We start from the raw sequence: 17628 nt of genomic DNA on the forward strand, positions 1-17628 counted from the left end.
GCCTTGACGGTATGGTAGAGAGGGCGATTATACGACTGGAGAGAGGGATAATCACAGGTTAAAGAGGTGTGAATTGTCTCAAGCCAGGACAGTTGGTAGGATTTGGCAAGCCAGGCCAGATGGTGGGGGGTGAATGTAATGAGACAAGAATCCAAGGTCCCAGTTGAGGCCGTACTCAGGCATGCGGAACTTGGCTTTAAGTTTCTGCTTGGCGATTCTGCGTTGTCGCGCGTCCTGAAGGCCGCCTTGGAGAACGCTTGCCCGAAGATCAGAGGCTTAATGCCCTTGACTGCTAAAGTGTACTCTATTTTCCTTGTCCACATTTGACCTGATGCCATGAGAATTCATGGGGTCCAGAGTCTATGCTGAGGAATTTTAGGGTAACCCTTGAGTGGATATCACTGTGCTGCTACCTCAGGGATGGTGATGTAGATGTCATAGCATTGGCTGTAAGGAGAGTATGACTGTCAGTTTATTGCTAGCCTGTAGAACAGTTCTCCAAATGTTGGCACATGCCATAGATGTTTGCAAGGTGGACTTTGTAGGGTTGATTCCAGTCCCCAGGTCTCTGCCAGATTGTCTGTCCTGTTTTTCTGCCATTTTAACTTTTCTGTAAGAGTTTGGTACAATTGAGCAACTTGCTGGGGCATTTAAGAATCAGCCACATTGTGGGTCTGTAATCGCATATAGGCCAGACCAGGAAAGGATGACAGATTAACGAACCAGCTGGCTTTTTATGATAATCGGATAGTTTTATCACCATTATTGACACTAGCTTGTAATTCTAAATTGATAATTAACTGAATTTAAGTACCACCAGCTGCCACAATGGGACTTGAACCCGTGTCTGCAGAGCATTTGCCTGGGCCTAGAATGGAATACAATTTCTACAGTGCAGAAGGAGGCCATTCGGCCCATTGAGTCTGCACCGACTATTTGAAAGAGCAACTTACCTCTGAATTATGGATTCAGTAAGCTTAACGACTGACACTTACCCCGATCACTGCCCCTGTAATAAATCAGCATTGTTTTTTCTTATTGTAGTTCCAAGAGTATAAACTTTCCATAAAGTGCATACTGGAGAGAGAAAAGATTTATATTGTTATTGCATCTTATCACATTTCAGAAATATCTTAAAATGCTTTATATTAAATGAGTTTGAAATGCAGCAATTACTGATGTGTTAACAACACAACAGCCATTTGTAAACTGCAAGATATCCAGTGATTTGTCTCACTTTTGTTCTTTTAAAGCTTACATGGCTCCTGAAGTTATCACTAGAGCAAAGGGTGAAGGGCATGGACGTGCTGCAGATGTTTGGAGCTTGGGGTGTGTCCTTGTGGAAATGGTCACAGGCAAGGTGAGATAAGTTAAATGTTAGTCGGTATGTAGTTGAATATTGAGAATAAAATTTTGTATATGCAACAACATGTCATACCTATGGCAGGATACAGGTTGACGGTTTGGGTGGAATTGGAACAGACTTTTCATTCCTGAAGTTATGGTGCACATGGGCAGGTGACAAGTGTTTTCTGTTTTTTAAGTTCTTCATTTCCTATCTTAACAGAGGTGAATAAAAGCACACCCATCTTCATATTTGTTTGCAAAATTGCACTGGTTACATGAGTAATGTATCAGATCTTTGCGTTTGTTTATTGATCTGACAGCTCCCAATTCCTCCAGTGAATGAAACGAGGTTGTGCAGTTCCTGCTTAATATTCAGTGGACTTTAATCCAGGCCCCCTCTGCTTGAATTGGTGATCTACTTGCATAGTACAGTAGATCTCGAAATGGTCATTGTACATGTGACAGGAGCTACATTGTACCTGGCTGGGAGTTCTCTTGATTTGAAATGGAGTATTAATCAGTTCCATTATCCCTCACTTGTTCTGGATACAAATAAGCAATTTTAAAATAGTCAATATGCAAGTTTAAAATTGTGTAGAATATGATGTGTAGAATTCAAACTTGTGTTTGTGAATGTTAAGCTGTTTTTGTTTCTGGGTGTAAACTTCAATGATTCATTCAAGTAGCCAGAGCTTTACTCCAATATCTTAGAATATGAATCATTAAAAACTGTAACCTCTGAAATGTAACAATGTTTTGAGTGGTTCCTTCAGCCTGCACATTCAGAAAGAAAATGTTTTGCTCTAGTGGTGAATCGGACCACACCCTATAGAGTACAAGAGATGAGTCAACTTGTTGCAACTCATCACTTACTATTGCATTCATTTTATTTGTACAGTTGAAGGTGATTCACACTCTTGAGAGAGCTCTTTGACTGTAAAATTAGATAGGTACAGGAATGACCCCATTGAATGGTACCCACCTATGCATTTTAAGATGGTGATAAGCGATGAGTATAAATCAGCTGTTGTTATATTTGATGGAATTGGAAATAATTAATTCTAAACCTCAAGGTTAAGGAGTGTTTTATATTCGCAATGTATTGCCTATGTCTTTAAAGACGTATCTTTCAGATGGCTAACTAGGTGCATTTGGGAATAAGATGCTGCTACATTTAGGTAATTGCTTTAATGTCCAGCTTCTTAGAGGATTGTATTTGACAGGGATCTGATCTCTTGAAAGTTGCAATAACACTTTCTCCACAGAATGACTTTTGATGTGAATTACGCCACTTCGCATCTTAATGATCTTTATTGTCACAAGTAGCCTTGCACTAACACTGCAATGAAGTTACTGTGAAAAGCCCCTAGTCGCCACATTCCGGGGCCTGTTCGGATACACGGAGGGAAAATTCAGAATGTCCAAATTACCTAACAGTCTTTCGGGAGCACCCTCTTCCACCCTAAACACATTAAAGTCTTTTGGGACTTGTGGGAGGAAACTGGAGCACCCGGAGGAAACCCACGCAGACACAGGAAGAACGTACAGACTCCACACAGACAGTGACCCAAGCCGGGAATTGAACCGGGGATGTGTCTGCTGTGAAGCAACAGTGCTAACCACTGTTACCGTGCTGCCCTAAATAAAGAAAAGCAAAATACTGCGGATGCTGGAGATCTGATATTAAAAACAAACATTTCTGGAAAAACCTGGCAGCATCTGTTGAGAGAAAGGAACAGAGTTCATATTTAGAGTCCAATAAGACTCTTCTCCAGACTTCACAGCGCTGCATGATCTGAGTTTTTCCAGCACTTTGCTTTATTTCTAGAACACAGGACATCCCAAAGGTTTTTTCAGCCAGCAGGGTATTTTTCAAGTGTTTCTTATTGCATTACACACTGAAACAACTGTTGTGCTGTGGAGACAAAATAAAGTCGGATTTTAAGAACAGAAATAAATGTTAAAAGTGGAAGGAAATATAAGACTTGCACTTCTGTCGTGCCTTTCATGACCACCAGGTGTCTAAAAGTAATTTACAACCAATGAAGTACTCTTTGCAGTGCAGTCAGTGCCATATGGAAGGAAACATAGTGGCCAAATTGCACATAGCAAACTCTCAAACAGGAATATGATGATGATCAGGTCATCTTTTTTCTTAATGTCGAATTGAGGGCTAAATTTTGACCAGGACACTGGGGATAACTCTTCCTCAAAATAGTGCCATGGGTAGATGAGTCTTTGATTTAATGTCATATTCAACGGTTGGCACCTCTCACACTGCAGTACTCCCTCGGTACTGCTCTGAAGTGTCAGCATAGATTCTTGCTCTCAAGCTCTGGAGTGGAACTTGAACTCAGAATCTTGCGACTCGGGTGATCGTGCTAACCACTGAGCCAAGGCTAACACTCTGCAAAGGGTATTGGAGAGTATAGATCAATCTTTCTGGCGAAGCTGTTCTGAATGTTCAAAGGCTTATGTGGTCAGGCATATGCTCTGCCTGCTTCTGTGAGAGGTACAACGTTATTATTTTTCAGAGTTTTATCTATTTTTAAAGTTATTTTATAACTATATTCAGCAGCTGTAAAGGAGCCTCTGCAAGGCTGCTGTTGCAACGTTTCACAACTGGCAGTGAAGACTGGGAACACTGTCCTGTGTACAGACCCAGGAGACTGCTGGCTGCTGAGGCGGCAACACTGCCCCATAGACTAATCCAGGAGATTATTGGGTGAGCAGATTAGAATATCGTCCTATACACGGGATCCATTAGATTACTGTGCGAGTTAAGAATCAGCACACAGAGAAAATTGGAGGTTTATGGCTGAATGATTTGATAGCAGGAGAATGCATGCTCTCTAGAAATAGAATTGACTTCCCTGCCTGTCACATTTGCTGATGTGAAAGATCACCATTTGGTCTTGTCAAGGTAACATTATCCTTCAAATACCAAAATATTGCACAAAAAGTGCTGTCCTATCAGACCGTGCTTCAATTGACTTATCAGTAACCAAACACTGCGATATACTTCTGAGTCAGAAACCCAATGAAAGAACTGAGTGTATAAAGCTGGCACGTAAATGCAGCACTGTGAGATCATTGCATTCACAAAAGTGGTGTTGAATCGTAGCATCAGAAATCTACAGCAAGGAAATTGGGCCCAATGTATCCACACCAGCTAACCAGTTAGCCATGTAACCAGTCCCATTTTCCAACTCTTGATCCATAGCCTTGCATGTTGCTACGAAGTGCATATCCAAGAACATTTTAAATGTTATGAGGGTTTCTATCTCTATCACCTTTTTCAGGCAATGGGTTCCAGATCCCTGCCGTACACTGAATAAAATGACATAGGGCGGGATTCTGTTAGCCGACATCGAAATCAGGAAAGGCGATTGGGTGAAAAATCAGTTCCGGCGCCAAAATTGCGGCAGGTGTTGATTTGATGGCAAATCGCAATACTCTAAAGTGGTGTCAGTGCGTTCCAGAACGCACATTTTATAGACACCGTTTGCATATCATTAGCAGGCCTGACCCGGCATTCTCTGGGGTCTGCGCGATTCTCCGCCTCCGATGGGACAAGTTTCCAACGGCATGGTTCGCTTGTGGTTTCAGAAATTGTTAAACCAGTGTGACGGCTGTGAGCGAAAGAGTGTACAGAAGGTGGACAACGTCGCCATAGGTTGCTGACAGTTGTGCCCCTGGCTGGGGGGGACCTTTTGCCATAGCTGGGGACAGTAGTGGGGGCTGGCCAGGAGGTGGGCTGCGGGGTTGGGGTGGATGGTAATGGAACAGCATTGCCACAGCCAGCAAGGCAGTCATGCAGCTGTGCACACCGCCAACAGCCCACTTTGAACCAAGTGTCTAGGGTTGTATAGGTGTTTCCCCCAGCACCCCCCCCCCCCCCCCCCCCCCCCCCCCCCCCCCGGTGCCCTCTGGCCCCGGCCAACATATCAGCTGTGTGGGCATGCTCCAGCACAACCAGTGCCACCTTGATGGCTGGGATAAGTGTGCGTGGGGAGTGTAATGTGTACGTGCGGCTGCAGCTTGTCAGCCTTCCGAGTGTCGAATCCCGCACTGTTTTTCATTGGAAACGATTGTGTTCCACACGTCACCGGTGCTAGTCCCACAACGGTAGCGGAATCTGTCCAGGTGCCGTGCCGTTTTTTCTGTCGGAAAAGTCAACGGATTCTGGCTTGGCGTCAGCACTTAGTCACAGAAACAGAGAATCCTGCCATTGTCTTTAATCTCCCACTAAGCTTCTTACATTTTACCCTAATGCTATGCTCCTTGGTTATGAATCCCTCACCCAAATGGGAAAAGAGAATTGGTATCCACTCTATCAAGACTTCTCATTTTTGAACATCCCGTCAACCTCCTTTGTTTGAAAGGAAACTACCCTAGCCTATCTAATCTTCCCATATAATTACACTTCTCCAGTCCATGCAACATCCTCAAAAATCTCCCGTCTATCCCTCTAATACAATCACGTAGGAAAAGGAGTAGGCCATTCAGCCTGTCAAGTTTGTTCTGCCATTCAATTAAATCATAGCTGATCATCTACTTCCATGCCACTTTCCGCCCTATCAACCTATCCCTTGATGCCATTAGTCTCCAGAGATTTGTCGATTTCTGTCTTGAACCTGTTCAATGACTGAGCTTCCACAGCATTCTGGAGTAGGGAATTCCAAAGGTTCACCACCTTCTGAGTGCAGAAATCCCTCCTCATTACAGTCTTCAATGGTCTGCTGCTGCTTCTGAAACTGTGTCCCCTGGTTCTAGACTAACCAGCCAGGGGAGATAATCACATCCTTATCCTTTAGTGCACTGATCAGATCTGTATGCATTACTTCAGCTGTGGCCTAAATAATGTTTTTTGCAGTTTCAACATAGCCTTCCAGCCATTATATTCTATGCCTTCCAACCATTATATTCTCTGCTTCCGCTAATAATAGCAAGTATCCTGTATGCCTTCTTGACTACCTTATCTACATGTTCGGCCACCTTCAGGGATCTGTGGACATGCAGTCCAAGGTCCCTCTTTTCCTCCACACTTCTCGATATCTTACTGAGTTTCTCTTCCCTTGTTAGCCAAATGCTTTTCATCACGCTTCTCGATTGATTGAACTCTGTTTTCCACTGTTACACATATCTGCCTAGCCCATTGATATCTTCTTGTGAGCTCCAATTTTCTTCTTCATTATCAAACAAATGGTCAATTTTTGTATAATTTGCAAACTTCTCAATTATACCTTCTAGATTCAAGTCCAAATCATTGATACATACCACAAAAGCAAGAGACCTGGTCCTCAGTACTGCTAAGCCCCATTGCAAACAACCTTCCAGACATAAAAACACTCCTTGATTTCTGTATTTGAGTTAATGTTGGATCCAACTTGTCACTTTGCCAAGGATTCCATGGGCTTTTATTGTTGGTGACTTGTCAGCCATGTGAAACCTTATCAAAAGCCTTGCTAAAATCCATATTGACTGCAATAAGTGCACTGCTCTCATCAACCCTTCTTGCTACCCCGCACAAAAAAACTTAATCATGTTAGACACTGCCTACCCTGAACAAATCTGTACTGTCTTTGATTAATCAGTGTCTTTCTAAATGGTGATTTATGCTGTTCATTGTAACTTTTTCCCCAATAAGTTTTCATATTAGTCTGACTGGCCTTAATTATTGAATCTATTGTGCTTTCCCTTTGTTTAAACAATGGACCAACAGTAGCAGTCCTCTAGCCCTAGACCTGTAGCTGGAGAGGTATGGAAAATGATGGTCAATACCTCCACCTTTTCCCCTCTCGCTTCCCTTAACCGCCTAGGATATATTTCGTCCAAACCTGGGTTATTCAGCCACTTTCAAATATGTTAATACTTACCCTCTCATTATGCTAATTTTGTCTAATAATTCACAAAATTTACCCTTAATTAACCTGCATTTGCCCAAGTTGTTAATGTTGCCCTGAATTATCATTTCTAAAAGCTTCTCTTCCCCTTATCTAATTTTAACAGCCACTCTATTTGTAAGTAATTTGCTGAGTATGAAGTGTGAGCTATACAAGACGAGGCTTAACCAACACAGGCAAAACAGGAGGACTCTGAATAGTAAAAATAGAAAATTTATGTAAGAAAAGATATACTTAGGACAATGATTTTTCTAGCTTCAGCTGGTTGTGCATTCCAGTGAAGTATAGGTGACAAGATTCATCCTCATATATCTCTGGTCTCCATGTCGAACACATTGACGTGGTTCATTGTTTCTAGGGTTTTCAAAATTTGGCTCATGATGCCAAACTAGAACCCTTGTATTTAACTTATTTGTGACCATCACACCATATCACTCTCAGGCTTTTGTTGATTTAATGATCGTGTTACAATCCCAGTTTGTGTTACTGCCGGTTTCTAGAATGGAACCCTGGCTCAAAAGCTGTAACTTTTACTTTGTTTTAGAAAACGTGGATGAGCTGAGTCACAGGGCTGCCAATTAGCTTTTGACACAAATAACATTTATTAAACATGAAAAGTTTAACCACAGTATGATACTCCTTCACTCCCAATTTTCTTCACAGATGTACACAGATTTTTAGGGTAACGGGTTTAGAAATGTATCTTATGCTATAAGGTTTTCAGTAAACACACAGTCCCTGTAACTCAACAGGTTAAATGCGGTCAGACAACACCCCACTCAAGTGTCAGATGTAACATGATCGATTTTCTGTGGATTTCTCCTCAAATACCCCAGGTGGTTATTGCGCTGTGAGCCAACTGGTCTCACTGGAATCCGGCTTCCCCTTGAGTGTTTCTAAACCCACTCTCGAATAAACATGCCTTAGAATCTTTAAAATAATGCTTTCCCTCAGCTGCTTTCAACAATAATCTATCTCCATGTTTTCCAACTCTCAGTATTCCTTTGTCTTGAATAACTGGGAGCTTTCAGACTTTCACACAGTCTCTCAGAGATCCCAATTGCTTCAACCTTTTACTTCACAAGCTGTAGAACATATTACCAACCTTAGTAGTGCTTCAGATATCACTGGCTTTTCACTAGCTAACTCCACCAGATCTGTACTTTTCAACTCTGACCTTAACTTCAATGAACAGTACCCGTTTTGAATTCCTGTTTTCATTTTTATTTCAATCTTCCTAGAAAATTCTCTAGTTTCCATAACTAGCTGTTCTTTAGTTTCTGGTGTTCTTTTTGAGAAGTTTGCTTTTTTACAGCTCCCATGTTCTTTTTCTAGCAGGGCTGAAAGAGTTGTTCTATTCTTTAGCTTTGTAGCTCCATCTACTATGAATTCAGCTAAAACTAAATTCAAAAAGCCTTCCTACCCTAAAGGTCACCTCGGTTGCCAAGTAACAGCGTATTCTTTCTCCAGTGTTCTGGTTTACCTTTCATGTTGTAAACCCCCTAAGCACAATACAGACACAGTTTGAACTGAAACCAAAAATCCCCATATACGCACACACCTTTGTTCAACATGAATGTAACTGAGTTTTACCCTTTCTTACACAAAAACACTCCAATCTTTACCTTTTATATCCAACAATACAAACCTAGGTCACTTCATAGATCTGCTTCCAAGCAATTAGTTCTAGCTATTGCTGGGTAAATTTGGTTGACTTTTATTTGCATCTCCCCTCAGGAGGGCCACCTGGCTGTAAGATCTCAGACAGGAATACAATGGGGTGTTCACACTGTTCCCTAATCGGATTCTGACAACTCTCTTCATTCAACCAAATTATGAAAAGTTAGGTCATGATGTAGGGTTGCATGAACATTTTTCAGTGTCAAAAAAGATTCTTTTGTTTGAGCTGTTTCAGCTGAAATTGCTCCACCTTACTATATAGAATTTACTTAAATTAAAACTCAGTCTTTCTAATATGATTATTGATTACATTGATTCATTGAGTTATATTACAATTCATCAAGGTTTATTACTTTTATAATCATCTGTTTCACTGGCCATTACTTAGTACAGTCATAGAAAATGGCTTTTGCAGTCACATGTTAGTATCAAAATGGCTTTCTTGAGCTTGGGTGAATATAGTATAAAATGGTCAGGTTGAACTCAAACTGGACTATCCCAAGCCTACTTATGCTCCCCACCAAGATTATACTGACAGGTGTATAGTAGTTGCACTTAACTTTATACCCTTGAACAAGGGTGAAATATTTCCAATTCTCCTGTCCTCTAGCACCATCTGGGTCTAAGGAAGATTGAAATATTATGGCCAGTGTCTCCACAATTTCCATACTCGCTTCCCTCCGTATTCTTAGATGCAACTCATCCAGTCCTGGCACCTTATTAACAGCCTTTCCATACCACCACTGGATCAATTTCAACCCCTTCAAGTGTCTAAACCAGCTCTTGTTTCACCATGAGCTGGGCAGCAGCATTTTTATTGGTAAAGTCAGATGCAAAGTATTCATTTAGTATGTCAACCATACTTGTGCAAACCCTCTTTCTGCTCCCTGATTAGCCATGCTCCTTTTACCACCTTTTTACTATTTATATGCCTAGAGAAGCTTTCTGCCTTTGCTGTGTGTTAGATGCCAGTCTATTCCCATGCTCTCTCTCTGCTTCTCAATTGTTTTTTCAATTCCCCTCTATATTCAGCCTGCAGTCCATGTAGAGAAGGTTGCGTTTGCCGATGCTGCAGAGGATGCCTTCCCACTCTTAGTGATATCCAAGGCAGCACCAAAGCAGAAGACTGGACAGAGAAAAAAAGCGCACAATCATTGCCTTCCATTCTTATCCCATTGGAGTTGAGTTTTCCCCAGTTATTCATTCTTACTCTGGATTGTTTCTTTTCCGTTGTCATCCTGAACTTCATGATGCAATGATCACTGTTTCCTAAATGTTCCCCTAGTGACACTCGATCCTCTTGATTACCAAGAAGCTTGTTCAACAATGTCTCTTTGTTGGGCTGAAAACATACTGCTGTAGAAATTCTTCTGAACACACTCTAGGGACTATTGCCCCTCTGCCCTTCACACTAGTACTACCTATATTTAAATAATTAAAGTTCCCCGTTCTAACTATTTATAATGTGTGCACTTCTCTAATTTCTCTGCAAATTTGAACCTCCACATCTTTCCCACTAGTCGGTGTCCTATAAACTCCGCTGGCTACATAATTGCACCATTTTCATTCCTTAGCTGTAGCCAGGTAGATTCTATCCTTCATCCTCTGACCATGACCAAAATGAAACTCTTAATTAATACTGTCACCTTCTCCTCCCCCACCCCACTTTTTCTTCTTTTCCTGTCTTTCCAAAATGTCTTTTATCCATGCATATTTTTATTATCCAGTCCTGTCCATTTTTGAGTGAGTCTCCATTCACCACACCAACATATTTCAATGAGATTATCTGCATGCTGGGTTTCTACAACTCATCAATCTTCTTTACCCTATACCTTTCATACTCTAGCTTTTCTGTAGCATTGAACTTGTAATGTCTGTCATAAGCTTCCATTTTTCTTTATCACTCTTTTAAGCCTCTTGACATCCAAGGAGCTCTGGATGTTTGACCCACTTTCTTTTTCTTTCAGGGATCTATCTCTTCCTCGAATGCCTTCCATTGGTCTGGCATTGATCTTCCAAGTAGTTGATTCCATCTCACTTTAGCTAAATCACATCTCAGCTTAGTAAAATTAGTATTTCCCGAATTGGGATCTTTAATTACTAACCTATCTTTTTCCTTTTGAACAACTGCCCTAAATTTAACTGAATTCTGAACATTTAAACCAAAGAACCCCACAATTGATATTGCTTCATTGTCTAAAACTAAGTCCAGAACCGTCCCCTTTCTTGTGGACTTGCTGTGTACTATTTTAAAAAGTTTGCCTGGATCCTTTTTAAGAATTCTATGCCTTTCACACTAGTTAATTTGAGGATGGTTTAAAACTCCCAGTATTAACTTTATTATTTTTGCACTTCTCAAAGATTTGCCTACATATTTGCTCTTCTATCTCCCCTGTTTGGGGATCTATAGCAGGGTGCAAAATATGCATGTTGGCATGCAAATCCGCATGTGAAAGGTCACAAGTAACCCCCAAGGACGATGGGATGATAACCCTAATGGAAAACTGAAGAAAGGTCATTCAGATACAGTATTACTTGTTATGGGTCCTGCATGGTCTGGGGCTGAATAGTTGCAGGTGAAGGCATCTTGTTGAGAACTGGAAAGCATGTGTAGTTGAATCAGTCTCTCTCATTTTGCTGCTCTAACTTCTCCAATCACAGATTTCCTCTCTCCCATTCTTGCCGCTCCTCCAGAGATAGAATCTATGATTGGAGGAGCAGCAAGGTTAGGGAAGAAGGAACCTGTGATCGGAGAAGCTGGAGTAACGGAATGGGAAAAACAGGAGAAGCGAAAGCCAAAAAAAAAAATTTGCTCGTGTTGAAGTGAGAAGGAGATAGGGATGGAAACAATTCCCTTCAGAACAGGACATCAGAACATGGGGAGTCGATGGATATTTTTACAATCCCTTTAGAGTTTTGTATTTTTCTTGAGGGACAAGGGGCGATTTATGGCAGTAGCCAGTCCCCTCCCCACATCTACCCTTCTACTTACCACAGCCCTTCTATTTCTATATAGAAGAGAATTGGGATCTTGGTATTGCCATCAAAGGATGAGAGAAGAGAACCAAGGTGGCGGTGTATTGAATGCAAGGAAAACTGGCTGTGTTTGTGTGAGGGGGGATGGAGACGAGAGAACTACTGAGGAAGGCAATGGGGGGGAGAAGGGGGCTTCTCCAGAGCATGAGAGAATGTACTGAATACTGGTTAGAGAGCCAAATACACTCATAGGATCCTATTCTCATTCTACTTGTATATCTTAAAATGTGGGGTGCCATTTCTGGAAATGTGCAATCCATGAAGCTCTTGGCCTTGCAGATACCCCATTGTGACTCCAACCACCGTGATGCTCGATCAATGACTCCAGAAGCGAGATTGGACGACAATTGAAGGCTTTGTTGTACTAGATGTTTCCCCCAGCAGCGCAGGTACAGAATGCAATGCTGGGGAGACACGGGCTCTTATATTCCACCTTACTGGGCAGAACCAGCAGGCAGGCTTCACCAATGATCTTGCTGTCTCAGGTACCTCCCACACCAATGGTCTTACAGCATTATCCAGGGTACCATAATACCGACTACCACACACTGTTCTTGCTGACAACAGTTCTTGTATATGTTGTCTCGGATTTCCCACGTAGCACAGAATGTGCATTGTCTTTTGAAGGAGATATTAAGTCAGCTGTAGTTTATTATTTCATTACATTAACGGAGGAGCAGGGAGTTTTGATCGTGGCCTTGCCAGAATTCCTCCTTGGACCAATGCCATTTAAAAAAAAAAAAGCTTTCTAGTCATTCACCCGGTTGCTGTTTGTGGGACCTTGCTACGTAACAAACTATATTTCCAATGTAAGCTGTTGGCTATTCTGAAAACATGAAAGGTACTGTTCGAATGCAAGTTCATCCTTTCCAAAGGAGCAACCACATTCCATGAGTTCTGTGAACATCTGCATACAAGGATCCAGTACAAGGTGACATCAGTATTTCTGTGACTAATTGCATCATTACCTATAGCCTTTATTCAGTTTTCAGTAAATCAGTTATTTTGTTCAGCTCGGCAATTCTCATTTCAAGGGCAATTCAAAGCCCTTGTGTTTGTCATTGTGACATCTCGGGCGGGATTCTTCCGCAACTGGCCGGATGGCCCGACGCCATTGCCAAAAGTGGCGAGAACCACTCCAGCGTCGGGCCGACCGAAAGGTGCGGAATCCTCCACACTTCCGGGGGCTAGGCCAGCGCCAGAGGGGTTGGCGCCGTGTCAACCGACGCTGGCGCAGGCGCAGAACCGCTGCCGTGGTTCCGCGCATGCGCACACTGGCCAGCGTGTTTCCTGCGCAGGGGGGTTCTTCTCTGCGCCGGCCATGGCTGAGCCCTACGGAGGCCGGTACGGAAGGAAAGAGTGCCCCCATGGCACAGGCTCGCCCGCAGATCGGTGGGCCCCGATCGCGGTCCAGGCCACCGTGCCCGCCCCCCCCCCCCCCCCCCAGGGGCCAGATTTCTCTCTCTCTCTCTTCCCCCCCACCACCGAGGACTCGGCCTACCAGCCAGGTCTCACCGTGTGTACCATGTACATTTCCCGCCAGTGGGACTGACCAGGAAACATTGGGGCTGCAGAATTGCCCGGGGGGGGGGGGGGGGGGGGGGGGGTGCTGCCAACGGCCCCCCGCCAGCGTGGCGTAAACCTCGTCTCTGCCCGAAAACCGGCACCGGAGAATATGGCAGCCGGTGGCAGGGCGGTTTCGCGCCGCCCCTTCCCGGGTATTCTCTGACCTGGCGAGAGGTCGGAGAGTCTCCCCCCTCGTGTCCCATTTGCTCATCTTGGGAATTACGAACATATGAAACTAACATTCTTCTCTAACATTTCTGGGGCTTTATATTGGCTATTATATCTGTGGACAAAAACCAGGCACACTACTCTGGATGAGGCCCAAGATCTTGTAAGAGGACACAAGAAATGGTTGATATGCTAAATACATTTTTTTGCATCAGTCTTCAACATTGGAGACATTGCAAATATCCCCAAGATATCAGATGGGCTGATTTCAAATAACATGGTGGAACTTGCAAAAATCCCAATCACAAGAGATAGAGTATTAGAGAAACTCGAGGTGCTAAAGGCGGTCAAGTGGCCAGGACCCAATGAACTGCATGTTAGGGATTTAATGGAAGCAGCCACAGAGTTAGTGGACCTATTATTTGAAAATTTTCGTAACTTGCAGGAGACTACCGGAAGATTGGAAAACAGCCAATGTGATAAGAGCTGGTGCATAAAGTAAAGGCCCATGGAATTGGATTGAAAACTGGCTGTTACGTAAAGAAAACAGTGTTGGAATAAATGGGTCATTTTCAGAGTGGGAGAGTGTCACTCGTGGGGGAGCACAGGGATCAGTACTTGGCTCGCAATTATTCACTCTTTACATTCATGACCTTGAAGAAACAGAATGTAATGTTCCCAAATTTGCTGTCGATACGAAATGTGTGGAATGTTATGATGAGGATATTGTGATTCTGCCATAGGATATAGATAGATTGGGTGACTGGGTGAAAACCTGGTCAATGGAGTTTTAACGTGGGGTAATGTGAAATCATGCACTTTTGTAGGAGGAATCAAAAGCAGATTATTATCTAAATGGAGAGAGACTGCAGCTGCGTAGGTCAGAGGGATCTAGGTGTTCTAGTGCATGAATCACAAAAAGCCAGCAGGTAGGTGCAACAGGTATTTCAGGAGGCAAATGGCATATTGGCCTTTATTGCAAAGGGGTTGGAGTTTAAAAATAGGGAGGTTTTGTTGCAATTGTACAGGATATTGGTGTGTCCTCACCTGGAATACTGCATCCAGTTTTGGTCCCCTTACCTAAAAAAGGATACAGTAATATGGAGGCAGTCCAAAGGAGATTCACTAGGCTAATTCCTGGGATGAAAGGGTTGTCTTTAAGAGAGACTAAATAGTTTCCTGTATTCCTTGGGAGTTTAGAAGAGTGAGGAGTGACTTATTCAAACGCATAAGATCCTTAGGGGACTTGACAGGATAGATGGTGGGATGTTTTCACTGGTGGGAGAGTCTCGAACAAGGGGACATCACTACAAGATAACGGACAGGTCATTTCAAACTGAAATGTCTTCTTGCGGAGGGTGGTGAATCTCTGGAACTCTCTACTCTGGAGGGTAGAAATATTTAAAGTGGAGGTGGATGAATATTTGATAGATCAAGGAATAGAGGGCTATGGGGAAATGGCGCACAAGAGGCCGACATAAGCCTTGATCGTATTGTATGGCAGGGCAGGCTTGAAGGGCCTGGTGGCCCACTCCTAATTCTTCTGGAGTTCCTGTATCTGATGCTTTTTCTTTTATATTGGATGATCTGACTTTTCCATACTATTTTTAGCCTTTACTTTAGCTTTGCAGCACTGCATATGAACACACAACACTGGTGCAGCACTTTCTTTAAAATTATCGAAAGGAAGTACTTTTATCAGAAGAAAAATGCATTATTCCCCAAGAGCACTGCGATCCATTGAGATATTGGCATGTACCTTTGCTAGTGTACACATCAGAACTAGGCATTTTCAAAATGTTATGATCTCGTTTTAATCCAAGTTTATTTAAACACACTGAATAGTGCAAATCTTTCATATTGATTAATAAAATTTTGTTTTTCCAATTTTAGAGGCCCTGGCATGAATATGAGCATAACTTCCAAATAATGTACAAGGTTGGAATGGGCCACAAGCCTCCCATCCCAGACAGATTAAGCCCAGAAGGCAAAGATTTCCTCTCTCATTGCCTGGAAAGTGATCCAAAATACCGCTGGACATCTAGTCAACTCCTCGATCATCCATTTGTTAAGGTGACTTATTAGAACGTAATATGTAGCAAAAGCTTGCTTATTTTTCCAAACTCTGGACTTTTCTAATAAGTTGCTAATTTAGTGGATTGTAAACAACAAGCAATATGCAACAGTGCAAATTCATTTGGAATATGCTGCCACACCTTGTAATACTCGACCTGTTTTTGTTGAAATGGCCTCTTCTGTGCCATTTCCCCATAGCCCTCTACTCCTGGATCTAACACACATTTGTCCACCTCCACTTTAAATACTTCTGCCCTCCAGGAGAGTTCCAGAGATTCACACCCTATGTAAGAAGACTGCGCATTTCAATTTTATATGACCCGGCCTTTATCTTATAACAGCCTTGTTATAAGACTGTTCTCATTGGTGATGCTCCTAAGACCCTGCTTAGAGTAGCAAGTGGATAGAACATAGAACAGTACAGCACAGAACAGGCCCTTCGGCCCTCAATGTTGTGCCGAGCCATGATCACCCTACTGAAACCCACGTATCCACCCTATACCCGTAACCCAACAACCCCCCCTTAACCTTACTTTTATTAGGACACTACGGGCAATTTAGCATGGCCAACCACCTAACCCGCACATCTTTGGACTGTGGGAGGAAAGCGGAGCACCCGGAGGAAACCCACGCACACAGGGGGAGGATGTGCAGACTCCACACAGACAGTGACCCAGCCGGGAATCGAACCTGGGACCCTGGAGCTGGAAGCATTTATGCTAACCACCATGCTACCCTGCTGCCCTTGTTTGACACATCCTGTGATCGGGCACATTTTACCAGTAAAATGCCTTAAATTTGATGGGCCTCCAGATCACATCCGTGTGTGATGCCAACCACACGGACCTTGATATGCGCTACTATTTTGGGCCAAGTTGCTATCATTCAAACACTAACTCATCCTGAAGTGCATGTTTTTTCCAGGTTTGCTGTGACGAAGAATGAAGCTGCCTGAAAGAGGGTTCTAGTGGTCCTCCGACACATGAGAAGCAATCACTACTGCAAATGCCAAGAACACTGTACAACTGAGGACCGCACTGACAGCTGACAGGGGTCACTGTACCACTGCTTCTGTGAAGCTGATAGGCTGAGACTGCACATGTTGGGCAATTGACTGTCTAGCAATTTAAAATAAGCTGCATGCTCAATTGGAAGTGCCATTACTACTGTACAGACTGGTGTGGTTTCTGTCCCTACCGCCCCTGTCCCACTCCCGTCACATTTGGAACTGTAATACCAATCCGCAAATATCTCAGTTTTCTATAGGTTCTCTACCGTTTTGTGTTGTCAAATATTCTGATTTGTAAAATGTTTTTATCTCTTGTTTGTTGTGCTACACGTACCTATTATACTGTGGAAATAAGAATGCACTGACACCCTTGAACGTTTGCATATTCAAGTTTGTTCTGGAAGGACTGTAGACTGATTAATGAAATACAATTGTTTTCCAATAAATTCTTTATTTTAGGAAAGCTGTGGTGTTGATGTGAGAATGGTTTCATAGAATCGTTACAGTGCATAAGGAAGCCATTCAGCCCATCCAAATCTGCACCACTCTTCAAAAGAGAAGCCTAACCTAGGCCCACTCCTGCCTGCCCTATCCCCAAAACCCCCACCTTGGACACTAAGGGGCACTTCAGCATAGACAGTCCACCTAACATGCACATCTTTGGTCTGTGGGAGGAAACTGGAACACCCAGAGGAAACCACACAGATACTGGGAAAATGTTGCAAACTCCACAGTCAACTAAATGTCAGAATTGAACTCTGGTCCCTGGAGCTGTGAGACAGCAGTGATAACCACTGTGCCAGTTTATTGTGGAGTCTCCGAAAACAGAAGGATGCTGTG

At 43.0% G+C, this 17628-nt stretch overlaps 1 protein-coding gene across 4 annotated transcripts in view; it reads left to right on the forward strand.

Annotated features, from left to right (window-relative positions):
* The window catches only part of map3k4 (mitogen-activated protein kinase kinase kinase 4), a 186410-nt gene extending 169159 nt beyond the window's left edge, over positions 1-17251 (forward strand). For all 4 annotated transcript variants that reach the window (XM_038803416.1, XM_038803411.1, XM_038803400.1 and 1 more), the window contains exons 25-27: positions 1254-1360; positions 15597-15776; positions 16704-17251. In XM_038803416.1, the coding sequence (XP_038659344.1) occupies positions 1254-1360; positions 15597-15776; positions 16704-16724 (308 nt within the window). In that variant the 3' untranslated portion in view covers positions 16725-17251. The remainder of the gene's footprint in view (positions 1-1253; positions 1361-15596; positions 15777-16703) is intronic.
* The last annotated feature ends 377 nt before the right edge of the window (positions 17252-17628 follow it).

Source organism: Scyliorhinus canicula, chromosome 1 (genome assembly GCF_902713615.1).
Source record: "Scyliorhinus canicula chromosome 1, sScyCan1.1, whole genome shotgun sequence".
Taxonomy (NCBI): domain Eukaryota; kingdom Metazoa; phylum Chordata; class Chondrichthyes; order Carcharhiniformes; family Scyliorhinidae; genus Scyliorhinus; species Scyliorhinus canicula.